This window comes from Oncorhynchus keta, chromosome 2 (assembly GCF_023373465.1).
Source record: "Oncorhynchus keta strain PuntledgeMale-10-30-2019 chromosome 2, Oket_V2, whole genome shotgun sequence".
In the NCBI taxonomy this organism is placed as follows: Eukaryota; Metazoa; Chordata; class Actinopteri; order Salmoniformes; family Salmonidae; genus Oncorhynchus; species Oncorhynchus keta.
This window is the reverse complement of record NC_068422.1, coordinates 41,687,037-41,707,527: the sequence shown is the minus strand read 5'-3', so window position 1 is coordinate 41,707,527 and position 20,491 is coordinate 41,687,037. Positions and strand designations below refer to the sequence as shown.

General features: G+C 44.4%; 1 protein-coding gene across 2 annotated transcripts in view; it reads left to right on the top strand.

The window, feature by feature from the left end:
• Window positions 1–18,699, top strand: part of LOC118400405 (neurotrypsin-like) — a 38,293-nt gene extending 19,594 nt beyond the window's left edge. Inside the window, exons 1-14 of one of the 2 annotated variants that reach the window (XM_035797256.2) lie at window positions 253–727; window positions 2,560–2,602; window positions 6,420–6,662; window positions 9,380–9,518; window positions 9,635–9,813; window positions 10,632–10,779; window positions 14,546–14,724; window positions 14,832–14,973; window positions 15,108–15,322; window positions 15,484–15,625; window positions 15,834–16,112; window positions 16,275–16,397; window positions 16,693–16,973; window positions 17,145–18,699. In XM_035797256.2, coding sequence (XP_035653149.1) covers window positions 650–727; window positions 2,560–2,602; window positions 6,420–6,662; window positions 9,380–9,518; window positions 9,635–9,813; window positions 10,632–10,779; window positions 14,546–14,724; window positions 14,832–14,973; window positions 15,108–15,322; window positions 15,484–15,625; window positions 15,834–16,112; window positions 16,275–16,397; window positions 16,693–16,973; window positions 17,145–17,464 — 2,511 coding nt within the window. In that variant the 5' untranslated portion in view covers window positions 253–649 and the 3' untranslated portion in view covers window positions 17,465–18,699. Of the gene's footprint in view, window positions 1–252; window positions 728–2,559; window positions 2,603–6,419; window positions 6,663–9,379; window positions 9,519–9,634; window positions 9,814–10,631; window positions 10,780–14,545; window positions 14,725–14,831; window positions 14,974–15,107; window positions 15,323–15,483; window positions 15,626–15,833; window positions 16,113–16,274; window positions 16,398–16,692; window positions 16,974–17,144 lie in introns of those variants that run through there. The other variant, XM_052476773.1, reaches the window with a different exon arrangement.
• The last annotated feature ends 1,792 nt before the right edge of the window (window positions 18,700–20,491 follow it).

The following is a 20,491-nucleotide window of genomic DNA, read 5'->3' as shown; positions in this document are numbered from 1 at the left end:
TAGGAAAGCATAATTTGGAGATTAGTAATTTTATGTTTTTTGCGTTTTGGTGACTGGTTGAAATGACCGTCTACATCAAATCCAGGTGGAACATGTGTCATTAAATTCAGGCATATTCTTGATTTAATATCCAACAGCAATATTAAGTTAGGGGCCTACTCAGCTCAATCAAATATTCATTAATAAAACATGAAACCCTCACTCACCTATCTATCATCTGAGCGCAGTAACGCTCCTTTACGCAAGTGCAATAGGCCTACAACTAAACCGCGTTGAGCTTGCTGTGTTGTTTATTGTCGACATATCGGCATATGTGGGCTGCGCAGAAGGCGAGAGGCGACAGCGTGTTTCTCTTACCGGTGTCTCCTTTCAGTGACACTTCCTCACGAGGAGGTTCGTCATTTATAGTCGAAGCTTGGAGCACAGCTGGTACCTCAGGGTGTGTAATGTCACATAGGAGTTTGGATTATTTTAAAAATATTTTTCCAGACAGAAAAAACAAGCACATCGTCTCATTGTCCCCCGCCTAACTTTGGACGCTCAGTAGCGGGCTCTCTCTGGTCAGTGTCGCTTGCACTCGGAGGCTGGCTGTTTGTTTTGGATATGGGTGAAATCTGCTCAAGGTGCGGGCAATGACACATATACCAGGATGATGGACAAGGACGCTTTTAAAGGAATCTTCTCTCTGTCATTTGCATGGTGTTTTCTGGTTTCAGTTTCTGGAGAGGTATGTGTATCTTTCATCGTCACTGTGCGTTTTCTGTTTGCGAGGGGATATGTATTGACAACAGAAAGGTAAACAGGTGACCATAGATAACCAAATTCCTTACGATTTACATTCATTGGGAATATATAGGTAGGCTATAGACTTCGCGTAGTCTATTGGCTATGTAACATAAAACCTGTGTAATTGCAAAAGGTATGCTGTGCGTGGCACCTTCTCGTGTGCCAGTAAACCCGAATTCTGAGGTTAAAACCATCCAAAACCACACATATTCACTTGAATGTATCATATTAGGCCTGCTCTACTGCTGCAGTGCATAATTACTGAGCTTTCGCTTTTATTTTTCTTCCAATTATTTTATATTGCCCTATGTAGGCTACATTTTCATTTCACTAAGGACTTTGCTCCCAAGAAAACGTAAGAACGAGCAATAGCCTACCCATATCAGTTTGTTTTATTGCCGGTGAAGGAAATAATTGGGACAGACTATCACCCTATCCTCAGCAATCAAACGTGGCTTTCTGTTGTCATAAGGTAACTCATCCTAAGATACTGTAAATACAGTATCACTTTGTAAAACATTTAAGATAAATGCTGAGCTTTCCTAAATGCATTTCTGAAGGCTGACTGTGTGTCCTAAATTAGCCTGGACAGTAAGCGCGCCCATCAGCTGGTTAATACAACGATACTCTAGTATAAATTCGGTTGAATTGGACCCAATTATTGTTGTTCTCCGCCAGCGATTTCATTAGATGGCGAGAAATAGTTTTGTCAAACCGCGCCATTCCTTGCGGAGGTCGTGCGTCAGAGTTATCTCATCATGCGTTTTACAGTAGTTAAAGCCATGCACACTGATGTGTGCAATACTGAACCACCATGAAACATATAAAAACAATGGGGCAAATGCATTCAATAATATGTTCAAACTTCCTTGAAAATAGCAATTGATTCATATAGCCAATGACATTCATTGAGAGCAACATTTTTGTAAAACATGGTTCCTACATCACTTTAAAGTGACAACAAAAGCACAAAAAAAGAGTAAAGGCAACGGTTGTAGGTTACTTGCTTGCACTTTATAACTTTCAATGTTAAATGCTATAAATGCTTATGAAGTGCAATGTTTATGAAATGCTTATGCATGTTTACAAATAATGAAATACTAATTTAGGAATAATGTGTATAAGCTACTATTTATAAATAGTTTATTAATTCTCATTCATGTTATTATAAAGTGTTAGCCATTGAAAATGGCGAATTCATTTTTAAATAGGCTAAGGAACTACTCCTGTCCTTTTCCCCAAAGAATCCTTCTATGGAGAACTCCAGCTGCCCCTGTCTCCATTAGATTGACAGATGCAATTATTAGAGTTCAACTGATTACAGCGCAGCTGTTTCCCATGCATGACAGTATTGATTTTAGTGGTGCCACAAAGTAGAACCCTTTAACTTAACCCTTCAATAATTTAATTGATTTCTGCATAGACATTCTAAGCGATGCCACCTGCTCCCGGCCTCAGTGGTAAAATAGAAAGCAATTGAAAACAGCAGTAGAGAAGAGGGATGAACATGGTTAACACAGTGTAACAATGCTTTTCACAGATCTACAGAATAGCATAGATAGGTTGAGTAAAACCATATTTCTACAAGTAGGCTACAATGTAATACTAGAGAGAGAAAATGTTGTTCTGTATGAAGGCTGCAAACAATCCAACAGGCTACTTATGGGATATAAGGGACTACTTATGAACAGGCTTCCATAACATAATGTGGAGAACTTAGTCTAAATTAAATAAGCCTGCAGTTTCATATTCTGTTGTCTTTTTTTTTTGCAGGTCATCTCTCAAGATGGCTACCTAAATACTATGCAGAGTGCAGGTAGACACCTCTTTTCCTCTTCCTCTTATTTCTAATAGGTCTTGATTTCATCCATCCATCATTGTGATTCTGCCAAGTCATCCAAGGACATGGATGAATGACTCAGCAGCACTAATTGAATAGCCTAAATCAGGGATGGGCAACTCCAGTCCACGGGGGCCAGACTGCTGTCACACTTTTGTTCCAGCTAACATAGCGGACTCCAATAATCAACTAATCATGATCTTCAGTTTAGAATGCAATTCATTTAATCAGCTGTGTTTGCTAGGGATGGAGAAAAAGTGTGACACCAGTCCGGCCACAGAAGACTGGGGTTGTTTATCCCTGGCCTAAATGAACAAATCAAATCAAATTTATTTTTCCCTTCGTACATCAGCTGATATCTCAAAGTGCTGTACAGAAACCCAGCCTAAAACCCCAAACGGCAAACAATGCAGGTGTAGAAGCACGGTGGCTAGGAAAAACTCCCTAGAAAGGCCAAAACCTAGGAAGAAACCTAGAGATGAACCAGGCTATGAGGGGTGGCCAGTCCTCTTCTGGCTGTGCCGGGTGGAGATTATAACAGAACATGGCCAAGATGTTCAAATGTTCATAAATGACCAGCATGGTCAAGTAATAATAATCACAGTAGTTGTCGAGGGTGCAGCACCTCAGGAGTAAATGTCAGTTGGCTTTTCATAGCCGATCATTAAGAGTAACTCTACCACTCCTGCTGTCTCTAGAGAGTTGAAAACAGCAGGTCTGGGACAGGTAGTACGTCCGGTGAACAGGTCAGGATTCCATAGCCACAGGCAGAACAGTTGAAACTGGAGCAGCAGCACGGCCAGGTGGACTGGGGACAGCAAGGAGTCATCATGCCAGGTAGTCCTGAGGCATGATCCTAGGGCTCAGGTCCTCTGAGAGAAAGAGAGAATTAGAGAGAGCATACTTAAATTCACACAGGACACCGGATAAGACAGGAGAAGTACTCCAGATATAACAAACTGATCCTAGCCCCACAACACATAAACTACTGCAGCATAAATATTGGAGGCTGAGACAGGAGGGGTCAGGAGACACTGTGGCCCCATCCGATGATACCACCGGACAGGGCCAAACAGGAAGGATATAACCCCACCCACTTTGCCAAAACACAGCCCCCACACCACTAGAGGGATATCTTCAACCACCAACTTACCAACCTGAGACAAGGCAGTCTTGAGACAATCCTAAAACAAGGAGTATAGCCCACAAATATCTCTGCCAAGGCGCCAACCCAGACAGGAAGATCACGTCAGTGACTCAACCCACTCAAGTGACGCACCCCTCCTAGGGACCTAGTGGGATGGTGTGGATGTGAGATGGCAAGGTGTTGATTCAGCAAAATGTCACAATTTCAGAACAAAAGCTTGAAAAAGCCCTCTATCAAAAAAGCCTCCCTCCTCTGCTAAATACGCTATTATAAGAGTAATTTGATGTCACTAGCGCTGCTGATAATCAGATGGTGATTCTAATTGAGCCTCTGAAGGTTGGGTTGATATTCAGGCAACGCTCAACTCCCTCATCAGTCTCTCTTTTGTTATTTCTCTCTCTCGCTCTCTCTTTCTGTTTAACAATGGAGGCGGTCTGCTGGGAGTGTCGCTCTCTTTATCCACAGCCAAAAGACACATAACTAGCTCCCCTCTCCCACCCCCAAATTTGTCTCATTTGTAGGCTTTCATTTATGGAAATGAGAGTGTCCCTGATTTAAGAGCCCTGACATCATCTCTGATCGACTCTCACTCTCCAACAACCAGATGCTGTATGTCTGGTCCTAGGCTTTGGTGAAGTTATGTTATGGGGTCTCAAAAAGTCTGGGTCTTAAAGATGGTTGTTTCCGTTTGTGGCTCAACTATAGACACCCATCGGGGATAGAATGCAAGCTATGTTAAGACATCTGCTTTCATGTGCTGGTGATGTTCCGGGTAACCTTTCGTAATAACGCTATCCATAACATTTCTGTCTCTGGCACACCCTCTTACTGTGTGAACTCTATCAAATATGTATCTCCTCCGATTATGCGATCTGAAAGGATTAGATAGGTGTAAGGAAAATTCGAAACAAATCCACCTAATCTATCAAAGAGCAAGATGGATTTATTACTTTTACCTTGCTAGAGCTATTACCATATTGCTCATACCAGGCTTTGGGACAAGGTGTCAATCTGGAATTGAGCAGAGTATTGCTCCTTCAAGAGTCTTTTCTCGCAGGCATCAGTCAGACACCCTCTCCAGTCTTAAGTCACTAAGCCTGTGCGAATGTGGACCAGCAGTCCCTCAAACAAACACAGACAGGGGTTAGGCCACTCACTGGGTGGGTGTAGATTTGCGAGCGATCGCTCACAGCTGTGAATGTTTACCCAGCGACACCTCAAAGGACTTGCGGTCCTTAATCCACTGGTTTAGAGCGTTCAGGACGAGGAGTTTAGGTGCGTGAAGAGGATATCTTCCTTTCCTGGCTGGACCCCAGTGCCCATTTCCACTTCCCTCCAATCTCCTCGGGATTTAACACTTGGATCTAGAGGGATGTTAGCACGTCTCCTCTTCATATCCTATACAGTACGCACACACTGATATGGCTGAGGTACTGCCACATCAGTTACACATCACAGGAAGCATGGGCCTAAAGCTAAAGATTATCTTACTTCTACGGAAGACTGACTGCTAGGCAGATAAGCGTATACATATCCCATTGAAAAGGGACTGATAATTCAGTTAGTTATAGTTGGTTCTGGATTTGAATTTAACTGACATTCCCAAGCAACTGTCTCCATTCTTTGCATGATGTATTACCAGACATTGATCCCTTGGAAATACATGGGTTATTTATGGATCAAGTTCAGGGCTGCCTCTGGCTCTGGTTGCCATTAAATGTCTGCCTCTGCATTAAACCACAGACCCTTCCCCCTGTTTTTAAAACTCAATCTGTGGACCAGATGTGTGTTTGTGTTTAATGGCCCACTCCTATTCAATGTGATGGGTCATCTTTACAAGTGGTCCCAGTGGTTCTTTAACCTGCATAGTTTAGAACGTAAGGCTGAGCTCAGGTTTTTCCGTAACGATCCCATCTCACGTTTTCTCAAAGCCAATTAGAGAATAGAGATGCAGCACTCGCAGACCCAGTTAAATGCATCTGTAATTAAAAAGCCCTGGATTACTCAGAGAATTGCATTGCAGTGAGTTTCAGTTTATTAGTACGCCCTGTAGGAACTAATGGCTTATGCACTGGATTCTGGACACGAGCATCCATCCCTCTTGAGGAATAGTTGTCTACCCCAAAGTTGTATATCTATCATCAAACTATGCTTTTGACAGTATTGAGAAAATAATTGTGAGGATTTGAATTTTTAAAATAATTTTAAGACCTGTGCATTTTAAGGACAAAAAAATAGAGATACACACACACACACACAGAGAGATGGCTGCAGTAAGGGCACAGGTTTTCAGGTTGTCTGAGATGGTAGCCCGCCACGCTCTGTGACTCAGCAAAGCAGACCTACACAAATACTCTGGCCCCTGCACTGCAGCAACACACTGTCAGTCTGACCAGCCAGGTGGCTCACTCCTTTACCTCTGAGGATGGAGAGAGAGGGGGAGGTGGAACCAAAGGAGAGAGACAAAGGAGAGGAAATTGTTTGAACGCCTGCTTGGCTTAATGTGACTTAATTATAAAACTCTGCTTTAACCCCCCTCCATCACTTCGTCTCACAAAAATGTGTATCGCTATACTGTGTTAACTAAGCTTCAACAGAAGATCATCCTTTGATTAACCCCTTGTATCTGAATGTGTCTCCCCCTAGCTCCTCTGTCCTGTTCAGAAGGCTTCACTGAGCTGGGCTACTACAATGGCTCTGTGTCTCAGACTGACTCTGGTTCGCCCTGCCTGAAGTGGACGGAGTTCCCAGACTACGTCCTGCAGTACCCAGGCCGGGGGCTGGGCGACCACAGCTACTGCCGTAACCCTGACCGCGAGTCCAACCCCTGGTGCTTCTTCCGCCAGAGCTCTGGAGCCATCGGCTGGGCCTATTGCGACTGCCACCAGGGTGAGAATTTACCGACTGATACTTACTTCAAGGGAATCAATACTGCTGGGTAACTACCTGGAACCAGATGATTTATAGTGGTGTATGAATTCCAAAGTGACTAACAAATAATTGCGAGGTATCTTTGTATCTTTGCTGTGGTTTTGGGGTGATCATGTTGCTCTGGCAGGATATCTATGCCTCTGACTATCTAGGGAACCTACAGTGCATTTGGAAAGTATTTGGACCCCTTCACTTTTTCCACATTTCTGTTACGTTACAGCCTTATTCTAAAATTGATTAAGTAAAACCATTTCCTTATCAATCTACACATAATGACAAAGCGAAAACGGGGTTTATAAATGTTTGCAAATGTATTAAAAGTCAAAACAGATAACTTTTTTGCATAAGTATTCAGACCCTTTGCTACGAGACTTGAAATTGAACTCAGGTGCATCCTGTTTCCATGAATCATCCTTGATTTCTCTACAACTTGGTTGGAGTCCACCTTTGGTAAATTCAATTGATTGGACATGATTTGGAAAGGCACACACACCTGTCTATATAAGGTCACACAGTTGACAGTGCATGTCAGAGCAAAAACCAAGCCATAAGGCCAAAGGAAATGTCTGTAGTGCTCCGAGAAGCTCAGATCTGGGGAAGGGTAGAAAAACATTTGTGCAGGATTGAAAGTCCCCAAAAACACAGTGACCTCCATCATTCTTAAATTCTTAAACGGGCCAAACGCCCGGGCAATTGGGGGGAGAAGGGCCTTGGTCAGCGAGGTGACCAAGAAACCGATGGTCACTCTGACAGAGCTCCAGAGTTCCTCTGTGGAGATGTGGGAACCATCTCTGCAACATTCCACCAATCGGGCCTTTATGGTAGAGTGGCCAGACGGAAGCCACTCCTCACTAAAAAGGCACATGAAAGCCCACTTGGAGTTTGCCAAAATGCACCTAAAGAACTCTCAGACCATGAAAAACAAGATTCTCTCATCTGAAGAAACCAAGATGGAACTCTTTGGCCTAAATGACAGGCGTCACGTCTGGAGGAAACCATGCACCGCTCATCACCTGGCCAATACCATCCCTACGGTAAAGCATGGTGGTGGCATTATGCTGTGGGAATATTTTTCAGCAGCAGGGACTGGGAGACTAGTCAGGATGAAGGGAATGATAAACGGAGCAAAGTACAGAGAGATCATTGATGAAAACCTGCTCCAGAGTGCTCAGGACCGTAAAGATTCACCTTCCAACAGGACAACGACCCTAAGCACACAGCCAAGACAATGCAGGAATGGCTTCGGGACAAGTCTCTGAATGTCCTTGAGTGGCCCAGCCAGATCCCGGACTTAAATCTGATCGAACATCTCTGGAGAGATCTGAAAATAGCTGTACAGCAATACTGTAATCGGTGCCAAAGGTCCTTCAACAAAGTACTGAGTAAAGGGTCTGAATACTTATGTAAATGTGATTTTTCAGTTTAAAATTTTTTTGTACCTGTTTTTGCTTCGTCATTATGGTGTTTTCAGAGTAGGTTGATGAGGGGAAACAAACGATTTAATCGATTTTAGAATAAGGCTGTAACGTTACAAAATGCGGAAAAAGTGAAGGAGTCTGAATTCCTCCCGAATACACTGTATGTGCCTGTCTGCTTGTGTCTCTCAATCTGTTGGCGCCCCATTATTTTTCTGTATGTCTGTCAGTTGGCTCCTCCCACTGTGTTTCCCACCTATCCATTAGGCAGCTGATATTGTTCTCTCTGTGACTCCCACCCCCCTTTAGTAGTGTAAAGGCATCCACATACTGTCCATAGGTTCGGTTTGCTCCTAGTGAATGTCTGTGCTCGCATACTCCCTAAAGACCTTTGTTAGAAAACAAGAAAAATGCTTGAAAAAAAATCAAGAAATCTCTAATTAGTTTAGACTTTTTTTTGCTTAGTCTTGCAATTTTAAATCTCGCTAAGATGTTTGGTGCAGTACTTCTCAAGTGAAAAAATGTGCATGAAAACTAGTGCACTGCAGACAGTAGGGCCTTGCTGCTGCTGTGCTCCCCCTCGTTGAATGACAGCAAACACTTCATTGAAGAATCCCATCCATAGTTCCCACCCCTACTGTTGACCAATCACAGATGAAGGGGCGTAGACTTCGGCTACCGAACTTCGACTTGCCTCAAGAACAAAAAAATGTTGTGTGCACGAATGGCCTGAAGAAAAACCCTACCGAACACCAAAACGTCAGAAACGGTTTCATAATATATGCTCAAACTGTTTAGACTGGGAAGCATGTGTCAGCCTTTACCCTGCGTGTCCATTAGCCAACCGTCTGTCTTTGTACTGGTCTGTCAGCACCTTGCTTGTCTGTAGATATCCCCGTGTTGAAATATCTGTGTTTGCTGTCATTATCTGTCTGCCTCTTTTTAACTCTCCCAAGTTCTCTCTTTGAAACGGTTAACCTTTCTCAGGGTTTGTAGGCGATTTGACTTAGGGTATGTGTGTGAATGCGTGTGTGTTTGTCAGGTTGGAATAGGTAAGTGTTGCAAGACCCACAAACCAAGGATAATCTATACAATTATCCTGAGATAATCACACCTGTTGGATTCATGGTTGACTTGGTAGCACTTTGTCGGTCTACCTGTTTCTGGTGGGTGTGAGAGGGAGATGTCCCACCTGTCATTTCAAATGATTTCACAATCTCTGGTGCTGTTCCATATCTTAATGCCTTCTCTCCTCTCCAGGAGCTGCCAGGTTGGTAGGTGGGTCCTCCCCTCAGAGCGGGCGTCTGGAGGTATACCTAAATGGCCAGTGGGGGGCGGTATGTGACACACACTGGACCGACCGCGATGCCAGTGTGATCTGCAAACAGCTTGGACTGGGGTGAGAACTACTGCCATACTTGTATCACTGCTTTGTGTGTGTGTCAAATCCTATCCTCCACTCCTGACTGTCCACCGGTCTTTCTCTCTCCGTCCATCCTGTCTTTCTGTCTGCAGTGAGATCGGCACGGCCCTCCAGCACTCCTACTTCGGGCCCGGCTCTGGACTCTTCCACTATGAACGCCTTGGCTGCCGTGGCAACGAAAACACTCTGCTGGATTGCAGGAGTCGGAAGTTTGTCACCAGCGACTGTAACCATGGAAACGAAGCGGGGGTGGTGTGTGCTGCACCTGAAGGTGAGGCTGTGTATCCTCTCTCTTAAGAGTTTCACTGTCCTTATCCCACCTCAGTCAGAGCTGCTGCACCAGTTTGAGATTCGTGGCTAAGATTCATCTCCATAACACAAACACTGCAAGGCTAGAACAAGAACAGTCTCTTCTGAGCAGCACGGCCAAGAGGGAGCTGATGTTGCCTGCCTAGTCATTCACATAGCTTTTAGAGCTCTCTGAGGCTGCCAGCTCTCACGGCTTCTACAGCACTCGTGTCATAGCGTCCCAAAGGGGCATAATGAACTACAACAGGGGTGTGTGTGTTTGTTTGTGTGCCTCTGCGTGTGTGTTAGGAGGGTAGAGAGAGGGGTGCCCAGAGGAGCAGGCCCTGGTGATATATTTAGTGTGATGCAGTGAATTATTCAGTCTGGAACATTATGAGGGAAAGAGCTATCTGAGAGCCCTGAGCCCCTGTCAACCCACCTACCCCAAACAACCCCCCCACCTCCTCAACTTCTCTGCCAGGGCTGCTCACATACTCCGATTGCATAACTGATCCACCCCCCTTTCCTGCTCCCTGCATCCCGCACATACTTATACTTGCTGTAGTTTCAAATGACATGCCGGAGCTTTGAACCAAACTGAGTCAGGGTTAGGGGTCACAGCATTCCAACAGTTCTGTGGTTCAGATCACTTTATTTATCATGGCACTGGGCACAAGGTTATTTGCATTCATCAAGGAGACCATAAGTGGACAAGTAGATAACTTAGAAGACCGGTGGTTTCTATTGTAACATGATGCCAACATGTTCTGCCAGGTAACTACTTTCTGTTGTCTTTTTCAGGCAATGGCGCCCCCTTGAGGTTGGTAGGTGGCCTGGAGGACTTTGAGGGTCGTGTGGAGGTGTACCATGATGGGAGGTGGGGCACCATCTGTGATGACCAGTGGGATGACATCGATGCTGAGGTGGTCTGTCGGCAGCTGGGACTGGGGTGAGCAGCACTGGGGTTCTGATGGCTCAGGAGCATGGTGCTTGACTTGCAGGTAGCTTATGGGTTATTAATGTGATTCCCTCCACTAAATGTGACTCAGTTCCTATGCAGGTAAAAACTAGAGGTGAAGCCCTATCAGTGGTAGCAAGGGTTCCCAGGCATGAAGTTGCCCACCAACCAAGGCTCTCTGCACTCCACAAAGCTGGATGCAATCCTGCTTGGATAGCCTTATTTACACTGCTACATTCCCACTGAGTGAACTATATTAATATAGATGAAAGGAGAGCATGCATTTTTTATGGCCTACAGTGTTTTGGGTTGTTGCTCTGCTGGAGAGGAGACAGCTGATCCAGATTATTCAGATGTCATCGTTGCTCTTAGCAGATCACCCACATGTAGTCACGCACACAAAATGAGTGGCTTACAGTACATTTGATTTATTTATTTTATTGAACCATTATTTAACTAGGCAAGTTGGTTGAGAACAAATTCTTATTTATTTCAAATTTAAATTCCCCTGCGGGGATGGGGGCTGGGATTAAAAAAAATATATAATATAAATATAGGACAAAACACACATCATGACAAGAGAGGCCTAAGACAACAACATAACAAGGCAGCAACACATGACAACACACCATGGTAGCAACACAACATGGTAGCAGCACAAAACATGGTACAAACATTATTGGGCACAGACAACAGCACAAAGGACAACAATACACAAAGCAGCCACAACCATCAGTAAGAATGTCCATGATTGAGTCTTTGAATGAAGAGATTGAGATAAAAGGTCCGTTCAAGTCACTAGCTGCAGCGGACTGAAAAGAGGAGCGACCCAGGGATGTGTGTGCTATGGGGACCTTTAACAGAATGTAACTAGCAGAACAGGTATTGTATGTGGAGGATGAGGGCTGCAGTAGATATCTCAGATAGGGGGGGGAGTGAGGCTAAGAGGGTTTTATAAATAAGCATTAACCAGTGGGTCTTGCAACAGGTATACAGAGATGACCAGTTTACAGAGGAGTATAGAGTGCAGTGATGTGTCCTATAACGAGCATTAGTGGCAAATCGGACGGTCGAATGGTAAAGAAAATCAGATCTATAAATGATGTCTCCGTTAGCTAGCATGGGTAGGATGGTCATCTGAATCAGGGTTAGTTTGGCAGCTGGGGTGAAAGATGAGCGATTACTTTAAAGGAAACCAAGTGTTGATTTAACTTTAGCCTGCAGCTTGATATGTGCTGAGAGAAGGACAGTGTAGCCAGACTCCCAAGCTCTAAACCCTCAGAGGTAGTAATCACACCTGTGGGGAGAGGGGCATTCTTCTTACCGAACCACATTACCTTTGTTTTGGAGATGTTCAGAACCAAGTTAAGGATAGAAAATGCTTGTTGGACACTAAGAAAACCTTGTAGAGCATTTAACACAATCTGGGAAGGGGCCAGCTGAGTATAAGACTGTATCATCTGCATATAAATGGATGAGAGAGCTTACTACTGCCTCAGCTATGTTGTTGATGTAAAATGAGAAGAACGTGGGGCTTAGGATCGAGCCTTTGGGTACTCTCTTGGTGACAGGCAGTGGCTGAGACAGCAGATTTTCTGACTTTATACACTGCACTCAGAGAGGCAGTTAGAAAACCAGGCCAAAGAACCCTCAGACACCAATACTCTTTAGACGGCCCACAAGAATGTAATGGTCGACCGTATCAAAAACTTTGGCCAAGTCAATAAAAATAGCAGCACAACATTGCTTAGAATAAAGGGCAATGGTGACATAATTGAGGACCATCCATAACCTGAGCGGAAACCAGATTGCATACCCGAGATAATACGATAGACATCAAAGCCAGTCAGTGATTTAAAGAGCTCAGCCATGTGCTTCTTGTCAGTAACATCCACATCATCAACATTAAGGTACATGAGCAGCTGTGGGGGGTATTCTTCAGGTCTTTAACGGTTTTCCAGAACATCTTGGGGATAGACACAGAGAGAGAGAACTCCTTAAAGTAACTAACTTTGGCCTTCCTGATCGCCTGAGTGCACTTACTTCTCATTTGCCTGAATGAGAGCCAGTCAGCCTGAGTATGCGTGTGCCGAGCCTTTCGCCAAATGCAATTCTTGAGGTGGAGTAACTCTGCAAGATCACGGTCGAACCAGAGGCTCAACCTGTTTTTAATTCTCATTATCTTTATGGGGGCGTGTTTGTTAACAATGCCACAGAAAATATAAAAAATGAAAGGGCAAGCATCCTCGAGAGGCGATCAAGCTGATTCTATACCATTTTACAGAGGCCAGTTCATGACAATGCTTGCTCATTTTTTTTTTAGCAAGCGTCTATGACAAATCAGGACAGGTCGTTTCACTGAGCAGCCCTTACGGACACAAGCTGTAAAACAGTGATTACTAAGGTCATTACAGACAGACAGACAGACAGACAGACAGACAGACAGACAGATAGTTATTTGAAAGTTTAATGTGTAAAACCAGCAAATCAAATTGTTTGGGGACAGACCTGGTGGAGACTGAAGGTGACCCTTGGTAAAAAACTGCCACTCCCCCACCTTTGGAAGATCTGTCTTGCCGAAAACGGTTATAACCAGAAAGGTTAACATCAATATTTAAAACAAACACTCTTCTTTAACCACGTCTCAGTAATGAGCAACACATCTGGATTGAAGCTGTGAACCCACACTTTCGATTGATCCATTTGAGGTAATAAGCGTCGAGTGTTAACATGCAGAGAACCCAGGCTTTTACGAGAGCAGAAATCAGTGAAGCAGATAAGTGTCAGAATTGGGGCTAGCAACTGTAGATGGGCCAGGGTGTACATGCACATTTCCAGATATCATCAACAGTAATACAATCAAGGCACGGCACAGGACAGGGAGAGCTCTGCAGTGCTGATTTATGACATCTGCATCAGATGGCAACAAGATCATATTGTATAGCAATTTCATCAGGTAACATGAATACAAAGCCAGCGAGAGGTGGTTAGAATAGGATGTTAGGCCAAAAGTCTGTGTAACCTATAGAGAATCAGAGTCCCGAGTGTGGGAACAAACAGTCTGTCCCACAGTTGGGAAAAGAAAGTTCGTAGTCAACAAAGCATACAGGAATCATGAGGCAAATAGCAAAATGTTCTATATTTAATTTTTTCTTGTACGACTTGAGGCTAGCCATGGTAAGTTCAGAGTCACTCGCCCCAACAGTGCGTGTGTACAAAGAGTGGATAAACAAAAAAGCAAAGTGGATTCGTCTCAGGACAATTTTCAGATATTCCACGGGTCATTAATAATTAATTTCTCAATTATACTGACTATATTTGGTGTGCATGAGTGTTGAAACAGGGACTGGGGTTTTTGTGCCATGTAAATGTGTTTCTCTGCTCTGTAAGTGCATGTTTTTGTGCTCTGTAAATGTGTTTCTCTGCTCTGTAAGTGCATGTTTTTGTGCTCTGTAAATGTGTTTCTCTGCTCTGTAAGTGCATGTTTTTGTGCTCTGTAAATGTGTTTCTCTGCTCTGTAAGTGCATGTTTTTGTGCTCTGTAAATGTGTTTCTCTGCTCTAAGTGCATGTTTTTGTGCTCTGTACAGTACCCTTAAGGCCTGTTAACTTGGTGGGAATACATTTATATGTGTACATTTGAATGATCCTTGAGTGGTTGCCATATATTGTTTACATGTTGTCCATATATGGTGTTTGTATTTCTTGTGTGAGTTAGTCATATGGTCATTGCGTATGCCTGTGTGTGTGTCCACTCAGGGGTGTACCGAAGGCTTGGACGTGGGCTCACTTTGGCCAGGGCTCTGGTCCCATCCTCCTGGACGGGGTGCAGTGTACAGGCAACGAGCTCTCCCTGGAGGAGTGTCCCCACAACAACTGGCAACAACACAACTGTGACCACATGGAGGATGCTGGCGTGTCCTGTAACCCATATACAGGTCAGGAGTCAGGACAGGAACGCTATGTGTATGTAAACACCCAGAACATTACACATATTTGTGTGCAAAACACATACATACCGTTTCAAACACACACCGTGTTGCAGATGGTGTAGTACGGCTGGTGGGGTCTGACAGTCCCTGGGAAGGTCGTCTGGAGGTGTACCACTCTGGGGACTGGGGTACGGTGTGTGACGACAACTGGACTGAGCACCACGCACAAGTGGTGTGTAGACAGCTGGGCTTCAGGTGGGTCTACAGGAGTCCTTTTTATGTACAAATACAATCTGAACATGGGAATTAGGTGTATCTGTATTAATAGTGTCGTGATATTGTCATAATAGTGTAGTGATACTGTAGTAATGGCGTATTTTGTCCAATAGAGGGCGTGCAGAGGTGACATCAGACGGGCTGTACGGAGAGGGCACAGGGCTGATCCTGCTGGATGAGGTGCAGTGTAAAGGCTCAGAGGCCACCCTGCTTGCCTGCGGGCACGCCGAGTGGGGTCGCCATGATTGCTCCCACAGCGAGGACGTAGGGGTGCGCTGTGAGAGAGGGGGAGAGACCAATGAGGTGCCAGGGTTGCCACGCATCGCAGGTAGGCCAACTAACTGTACCCACTGAGATCGCATAAGAAATCAAATCAAAGTTCCTATCTACATATCTCTGTTAATGTCTTATCTTCTCTGGTGAATATTGCAAAGAAAATTAAAATCCATACATATTGCGGTTTATGGTGGTTCTCTGTTCTGGTCCCAGGCCCTCTGGTGCGACTGGTTGCTGGAGAGAGCCGGAAGGAGGGGCGTGTGGAGGTGTTTCTGAACGGCCAATGGGGGAGCGTGTGTGATGACGGCTGGAATGACGTCAATGCTGCGGTGGTCTGCAGGCAGTTGGGATTTGTGTAAATATGGATTCTCTCGCTCATATTTCTTTATTTTTTTTAATGTATCATATCCGTTCCTCATCTGTGGTATACCTCATACCTCAAAGTCAAGTATGTGGTTAGACACCTGGGGTTTCCCTGTCTCTGAGTGATCAACTCTTACTTTAACTGCCATTCAGGAGATGGAGGCATTTTGAAATGTACTTTTCCCTTGTCTCTTCCTCAGTGGGGTGTCGAAGGCTCGCTCCATGGCATATTTTGGAGCAGGCAAGGGCCCCATCCACCTGGACAATGTGAGGTGCATGGGGGCTGAGGTGTCCCTGGGGGAGTGTCCGGCCGAGGGAGAGGACGCCCATGACTGCAAGCACAGCGAAGATGCAGGGGTCATCTGTGACTACGTCCCCGAGCCGGTGGGAGATGGCGCCATAATAACGCAGACCTGCGGCATGAGGCCAAACACACAGCGCCGCAGGAGGAGGATAATTGGAGGGGACAAGTCAATCAGGTACACTGTAAACACACGCACATACAAAGGGTTATATTACTTTGTATCACTGCATAGATACTGTATATGCAAACACATTGCACAAGTCAAATGATCACATCAAGTCATCCATGATCTATTTCTACATATGTTCTCTCTCCTCCCCTGGTTGTGCTGTGTTAGGGGGGACTGGCCATGGCAGGTGTCTCTGTGGCTCAAGTCCCAGTCCAAAGGGAACCATCCACTGTGTGGAGCCACGCTCATCAACTCCTGCTGGGTCCTGACTGCTGCACACTGCTTCAAGAGGTGGGACACAGAGACGTCTAGTGTCCAATGATGGAATGGCAGTGACTACGTTCTAAAAATGACATGTGTCACGCATACAATAAATGATCTATCAAGGAGCTTGTCTATGTCAATAATTATATAAAGTATTCTTAGTAAGAGATTGACACGCCACTGATAAGGGAAACTTTGAGTCACTGTCTTGATCTTTTCAGCTTGGCTTCTTTTCAGTCTGGCTTCTTTTCAGCTTGGCTTCAACTTCCTCAGACCTTGATTTTCTGTCCTCTTTTTTTTTCGTCCTCTCTCCCTCTCTTAGGTTTGGCGGGGACCCATCGCGCTACGTGCTGCGACTGGGTGACTACCACACGGAGGAGAGGGATGACTTTGAGCGCAGCCTGTCCCCGGAGCGCATCATCATTCACAGGAAGTACCACAGCCAGGGCTGGGAGTATGACATTGCCCTGCTTAGACTGAAGGGCACCGAAGGAAACTGTGTCGCCTTTAACCCTCATACCAACTCAGCCTGCCTCCCTGCGCCTGGCAGCAAGTGGGGGAAGAGGCCAGCCGCCTGTGTCATCACAGGGTGGGGCATCACAGGTACTGAACATGAGCCTCTCTGTTACAGACAGTTCCTTCTGTGTTTATATTGGATCAGCCATTTGATCTGTTCATTGCTTGATATTTTATGTGAGAGCATTTCCATGGATTTTGCCTCCCTCTCTCTTATCCCTCTGTTCGTCCCTCACTTTCTCATTCTCTCTTTCTCAGACTCGGAATACTCCCGTACCCTGCTGCAGGCCTGGGTTCCCCTGCTGCCCTCCTGGAAGTGTAAGAAGCGATACGGCGAGCGCTATACCAGCCGCATGCTGTGTGCGGGCAGCCTGTCGGACCGTCGGCGCGTGGACAGTTGCCAGGGTGACAGCGGTGGTCCCCTGGTGTGTCAGGGAGAGGGGGGCCGCTGGGTGCTGACGGGGGTCATCTCCTGGGGTCATGGCTGTGGTGACCCCTCCTTCCCTGGGGTGTACACGCGGGTCAGCAGGTTCCTGCGCTGGATTGACCAAGTCACCAACAACCCTCCAAGGATCTGATGCTGCCACTGTGCCATTGGACAGCTCACGTTATTATATGACTTTGGGGAGGTGGGGGGGATTAAAGGCGCAGTGACCGGTTAGAGAGGGTTACCACATCCGGGTATCTGCTCATGGTCTCACTCATAAAGTTGCACATCCAGCAGAGCGCTTTTAAGTCACTTTTTGTTTTGCATACCCTTGGAGAAGCCTGTATGGCATTGTGCATTCTTGGTTGTGTGGAAATACCACTTTGATGAGAGCATTTAATGCATCAATGGTTCAATTATGAGAGCCAGACTGCATAGGTGAATGACATTGCACTAGAATGCATGCCATAGTATCACACTGCGACACCTGTGAAAAGCCAATTAATGGTGCCAATGGGAGTAAGTCTAGTCAGAAGCATTAGGTGGAGTATCATTAAGGTACAATATTGTATATATTTACAGTACATATGGCTTCCACATTAATAATTGTTTCATGAACATTCCGGTTGTGCATGCATTTGAACTTATGCCTATGCTAATGTGCTCCACTCTTGATTGAAACAATTGGCCAAATTGGTCAGCTTACAGATCGCTGGTTTAGATCATATGAGAGGCATGAGTGGGCCTTTATGAGGCTCTGTATGTGGCAATGATGACATGGCTTCTCACAAAGGCTTAAATGATGTCTGCCTGTTTGCCTGCCCACATACAGTATCCATCTGTCAACCAATTTCTGTTAAAAAGCTGCACTTTCCTATCAGCATTATGTGAAGCCAGAGGGGGCGGGGTGAGTGTGTGTGTTTACATGTATTGTGTGCACTGTCAATTTATTTTTCATACATCATCTCAATTCTATACCATATCTTTGAGTTTGTCTCATGTTGCAGTGCAATTCCCAAATGATCCATGCAATCTTCTCATCATTCTTATAGTTTGACAAACATGAACACATCTAACATACTTACCAAGCCTATACAGTGCAGACGTAACATGGTCACATGCCACTCTGATTTTGAAACGCTCATACTGAGTAGATGTCTAAGCTTCATGTGGTTATTACTAACGCAAAATTACAACTACTAGGAAACAAAACGAACGACTGCCTAATACCCCCTGTACACTTGCTGGAATGTTTGTTTACAGTTTCCACTGAACGTTCAAACCTTATTTTGTTATATGGGGCTAAGTCACATGACTGCATGTTTCCAATTGTCACTGAACAACTATTTATTTTGTGATATTTTCTTAAACTTTTTTCAGACTCTCGCTCCTGCCACTGTTGCTTTTTCATTGAAGGATTTTTATTCAACTCCAGAATGCTATAGGTCTACTGTACTAGAGGTTGACTGATTTATGATTTTTCAACGCTGATACCGATTTATTGGAGGACCAAAAAAAGCCGATACCGATTCATCGGTCATTTAAAAAAAAAATGTATTTGTAATAATGACAATTACAACAATACTGAATTAACACTTATTTTAACTTAATATAATATATTAATAAAATCAATTTAGCCTCAAATAATGAAACATGTTCAATTTGGTTTAAATAATGCAAAAACAAAGTGTTGGAGAAGAAAGTAAAAGTGCAATATGTGCCATGTAAAAAAGCTAACGTTTAAGTTGCTTGCTCAGAACATGAGCACATATGAAAGCTGCTGGTTCCTTTTAACATGATTCTTCAATATTCCCAGGTAAGAAGTTTTAGGTTGTAGTTATTTTAGCAATTATAGGACTATTTCTCGCTATACCATTTGTATTTCATATACCTTTGACTATTGGATGTTCTTATAGGCACTTTAGTATTACCAGTGTAACAGTATAGCTTCCGTCCCTCTCCTCGCCCCTACCTGGGCTCGAACCAGGAACACATCGACAACAGCCACCCTCGAAGCAGCGTTACCCATGCAGAGCAAGGGAACTACTACTCCAAGTCTCAAAGAGAGCGAGTGACGTCACTGATTGAAATGCTATTAGCGCGCACCCCACTAATTAGCTAGCCATTTCACATCGGTTACACCAGCCTAATCTTGGGAGTTGATTGGCTTGAAGTCAGAAACAGCTCAATGCTTGAAGAGCTGCTGGCAAACACACGAAAGTGCTGTTTGAATGAATGCTTACGAACCTGCTGGTGCCTACCATCACTCAGTCAGACTGCTCTATCAAATCATAGACTTAATTATAACATAACACACAGAAATACGAGCCTTTAATGCTAGCTAGCAACTTACCTTGGTTTCTTGCTAACCTCGCGTAACAGGTAGTCAGCCTGCCACGCAGGCTCCTAGTGGAGTGCAATGTAAGTCAGGTGGTTAGAGCGTTGGACAAGTAACCGGAAGTTTGCAAAAATGAATCCCCGAATCCCTGCGCTGACAAGGTAAGAATCTGTCGTTCTGCCCCTGAACAAGGCAGTTAACCCACCGTTCCTAGGCCGTCAAGGAAAATAAGAATGTGTTAACTGACTTGCCTAGTTAAATAAATAAAAATATATTTAAAAAAATAGGCAAATCGGTGTCCAAAAATACTGATTACCGATTGTTATGAAAACGTGTTAAATCGGCCCTAATTAAATCGGCCATTCCGATTAAAATCGGTCGACCTCTATACTGTACACACCTCTCTTCATACATATCCTGTAAGTACTCTGTATAAAATACCTTGAATGTTAAGGTGAATATATATATAAATGTGTTCTTGAGTGGTGCCATTAAATATCTGAGTCACTCTTGTGTTTCATTACTATTATGTTGCTCCAATATTACTCATCCTGCTCAGCACATCAGAATTACAGCTCTAATGACAATTTTCCATGTGCTTGTCTTATTCATCATGACGTTTTCCTGTAGGCTACTTTGTCTTGAAGGCATCTTGGGTATTGGCAGATTGCAGAGGTTTCAGCACATGGAAAATTATGTCATACTTTTAGGATCATGCTGACCAATTGAAATGCAACCTGAAACCCCCTCCTGTACTTTACTCTTATATAGTGTTTCAAGAGAAGTCAGAAAATAGTGCTGCAAAAAAACATTGTTTTACAATATGTCAGTGCTGTGTCT